Source organism: Peromyscus leucopus, chromosome 1 (genome assembly GCF_004664715.2).
Source record: "Peromyscus leucopus breed LL Stock chromosome 1, UCI_PerLeu_2.1, whole genome shotgun sequence".
In the NCBI taxonomy this organism is placed as follows: domain Eukaryota; kingdom Metazoa; phylum Chordata; class Mammalia; order Rodentia; family Cricetidae; genus Peromyscus; species Peromyscus leucopus.
Genome location: NC_051063.1, coordinates 57097701 through 57101478, shown reverse-complemented (window position 1 = coordinate 57101478; position 3778 = coordinate 57097701). Strand labels below are relative to the sequence as shown.

At 60.6% G+C, this 3778-nt stretch overlaps 1 protein-coding gene across 1 annotated transcript; it reads left to right on the top strand.

The window, feature by feature from the left end:
* Positions 1-553: 553 nt before the first annotated feature.
* Cd248 (CD248 molecule) lies at positions 554-3335 on the top strand. Its single transcript, XM_028892867.2, is given in 2 exon segments — positions 554-2122; positions 2125-3335. Coding segments are annotated over 2 exon segments (2292 nt in total). The 5' UTR covers positions 554-570; the 3' UTR covers positions 2865-3335.
* Positions 3336-3778: the final 443 nt, after the last annotated feature.

The window sequence follows — 3778 nt, the reverse complement described above, 5'->3', positions numbered from 1 at the left end:
GGGTGTGTTAGTCGCCTGAGATGGACAGATAGGGGTGTCGGAGAGGATGCTCTTGGCAGGAGTTGGAAGAGCAGTCTGCACACATACATGTGGTGGGAAAGGGCTGGCCTGAGCATGTCGTTGAGCTGAGAGTGCAGCCACATACTGATTGATACTGGTGAGTCCAGATCCGGGCCTCCTTGAGTCTCTCAGGAAGACAACTTCACCCCAGCCGCCTTAGCTGCAGCCTCTGCTGAAGTTTCAGAGGGCTGACCAGGGATGATGCCTCTCAGGCAGGCAGTTCCCCTCTTCCTGACTCTCAGCTCTGTAAGGCCTGAGGTAGCCCATGAGTTAGCTGCACCTCCTCCCCTCCTCTGCCCTTCGCCTCTCACCCCAGAACCCCCCACCCCACTGCTTCCTGCTCCAACAGCCCCCGGGGAGCTAGCAGGGGAGCTGGCAGCCGCCCCAGCCCACTCCTTACAAGGCGTGAGTCCGCAGGGCCCGCCCCCGGCCCTCCCGCCGGAGGCCTTGATCCCTCCCTCTGTCAAGAGCCGCGGCAGGCCCGAGCCGGGCCAGTCGGGGGGCGTCGCGATGCTGCTGCGCCTGCTGCTGGCCTGGGCGGCCGCTGTGCCCGCACTGGGCCAGGCCCCCTGGACCGCCGAGCCCCGAGCCGTCTGCGGCCCGGGCAGTTGCTATGCGCTCTTCCCCCGGCGCCGCACCTTCCTGGAAGCTTGGCGGGCGTGCCGGGAGTTGGGGGGTAACCTGGCCACGCCGCGGACCCCGGAGGAGGCCAGGCGTGTGGACAGCCTGGTGGGCGTCGGACCGGCCAGCGGGCTGCTGTGGATTGGGCTGCAGCGGCAGGCTCGACAGTGCCAGCCTCAGCGCCCACTGCGGGGCTTCCTATGGACCACGGGAGACCAGGACACCGCCTTCACCAACTGGGCCCAGCCGGCTACGGAAGGACCCTGTCCGGCCCAGCGCTGTGCCGCCCTTGAGGCCAGTGGAGAGCATCGCTGGCTCGAAGGCTCGTGTACCCTGGCTGTCGATGGCTACCTCTGCCAGTTTGGTTTCGAAGGTGCCTGCCCTGCCTTGCCGGTTGAGGTGGGCCAAGCCGGCCCAGCTGTCTACACCACACCCTTCCACCTGGTTTCCAGCGAGTTCGAGTGGCTACCCTTTGGCTCCGTGGCAGCCGTGCAGTGCCAGGCTGGCAGGGGAGCCTCTCTGCTGTGCGTGAAACAACCTTCAGGTGACGTTGGCTGGTCCCAGGCTGGCCCGCTGTGCCCAGGGACTGGCTGCGGTCCTGACAATGGGGGCTGCGAACACGAGTGTGTGGAAGAGATGGATGGCGGTGTGTCCTGCCGCTGCAGCGAAGGCTTCCGTCTGGCCGCAGATGGGCACAGTTGTGAAGACCCCTGTGCCCAGGCCCCCTGTGAACATCAGTGTGAGCCTGGTGGGCCACAAGGCTACAGCTGCCACTGTCGCCTGGGCTTCCGGCCAGCTGAGGACGAGCCACACCGCTGCGTGGACACGGATGAGTGCCAGATTGCTGGAGTATGCCAGCAGATGTGTGTCAACTATGTTGGTGGCTTTGAATGCTATTGCAATGAAGGTCATGAGCTTGAGGCAGATGGCATCAGTTGTAGCCCTGCAGGAGCCATGGGTGCCCAGGCTTCCCAGGACCTTAGAGATGAGCTGCTGGATGATGAGGAAGAAGGCGAGGATGAAGAGGAGGCCTGGGAGGTCTTTGATGGCACCTGGACAGAGGAGCAGAGGGTCCTGTGGATGGCACCTACACAACCACCTGACTTTGGCCTGGGCTACAGGCCTAATTTCCCACAGGATGGAGAGCCTCAGAGATTACACCTGGAGCCTACCTGGCCACCCCCACTCAGTGCCCCCAGGGGCCCCTACCACTCCTCAGTGGTCTCTGCCACCCGGCCCATGGTGATCTCTGCCATGAAACCCACACTACCTTCTGCCCACAAGACCTCTGTTATTTCGGCCACACATCCCCCCCTGAGGCCTGTCCAGCCGCCTGCCGTGGCCCCTGCCACGCCTCCAACTGTGATCCCTGATCACCAAATCCCCAAAATCAAGGCCAATTATCCAGACCTGCCTTTTGGCTACAAGCCTGGGATTATCTCAGCACTCACCCAGCACGGCCTCCTGCTTACCAGCCCCCCATTATCTCAACCAAGTATCCCCAAATATTCCCTCCCTACCAGTCCCCTATGTCTCCAGACACCCACTCTGTCACTTATTTGCCTCCAATTCCACCTAACCTTGACCCTGGGGATACCACTTCCAAAGCCCATCACCAACCGTTGGCCCCAGATGTTCCAGGCATCGGAACCCAGGCTCCCCAGCTTTCTGTCCCAGCTGCCCAGCCCTCTCTACCCAGCCACTCGGGGTCCTCTGCCCACGAAGCCCCGGTGCCTGCCGCCACCCATCCTCCAGCCCTCCCTTCTCTCCTCCCCTCTCGGAGCCCCATTAACCAGACCTCAACTATCAGCCCTTCACGCCCTTATTCCAGAGCCCCTCTAGTCCCAAGGGAAGGAGTTCCCGGTCCCAAATTGGTGCCATGGCTGCCCTCAGTGCCCCCTACAGCAGCACCAACAGCCTTGGCAGAGGCCGGTCTTGCAGGCCAAAGCCAGAGAGATGACCGGTGGCTGCTGGTGGCACTCCTGGTACCAACATGTGTCTTCTTGGTGGTCCTGCTTGCACTGGGCATCGTGTACTGCACCCGCTGTGGTCCCCATGCTCCCAACAAGCGCATCACTGACTGCTATCGCTGGGTCACACAAGCTGGGAACAAGAGCCCAACAGAACCCATGCCCCCCAGAGGCAGCCTCACAGGGGTACAGACCTGCAGAACCAGTGTGTGATGGGGTCCACATACCCCTTGTGGGGTAGGAAGGACGGGACTCGCTTTGGACACATGGATGAGACCGCACCAGGGACTTATGGGGGCTACCCAGCTGGACAGAAGGGGTTCTGCTCCTTGGGCTCAGCATTCATGGCAAAGGACACACCAAGGCCTCCTCCAGGACCTCAAGGGGTGGGTGCTGGGATCATCTCCAATAAATGGGGTGCCAACCTCACCCAAAACTCCTGACCCCCTCTGATGCCTGAGGGAAGGGTCTGGGAGGACTGGTGGGAGGGGAAATGGAGCTCCCTCCCATTTATCTAGGTAAGGTAAGAATGCTTTAAGAGGAGGTGTGCTTCAGAATTTCCAGTGGAACAAGCTGAGAGGGCTGACTCGTCCACTGTTACACAGCAAGCCCAGAATTCTGGGGACTTGGCAGGGAAGGAAGTCCACATTTGTTCCTCTTTTTATTAAAATGCAAAGAAAATCAGGGGAAGGTCTTGAGATAAGGGTCTCTGATGAACTGGAGTCCAACTGGGGTTTGGGAGTCCCAGGTAGGATGGGGTTGGAGATTCAGGGGAGAGGAGTCTCCGGTGGTTGGCATTTCTGAACTTTCTTCTGAACATTCTTTCCATCGTCATAGGCTGCCCAGAAGTCTGGGTGGGGGGAATCAGGGTCACCCAAGGATGCTACCCCCCTGGGTGGTAGGTACTCCTCCTTCATAGGAGGTAGTAGGGGAGGAGGTGGAAATAGGCGCCCGGGAGGCCGGGATGGAGAAAGCCCAGTTCTAGTTCCCGGGGCCCACTTAGAAACAAGACTTTCCCATTAGAGGCCACACTTGACTCTCCACCCTGACCCTAGCTTGAGCGAAGGCCCAGGATATTTAGGGCTGGTGTCCTAAGAACCGAGGAACTGGCTGGTCAATGATCACCG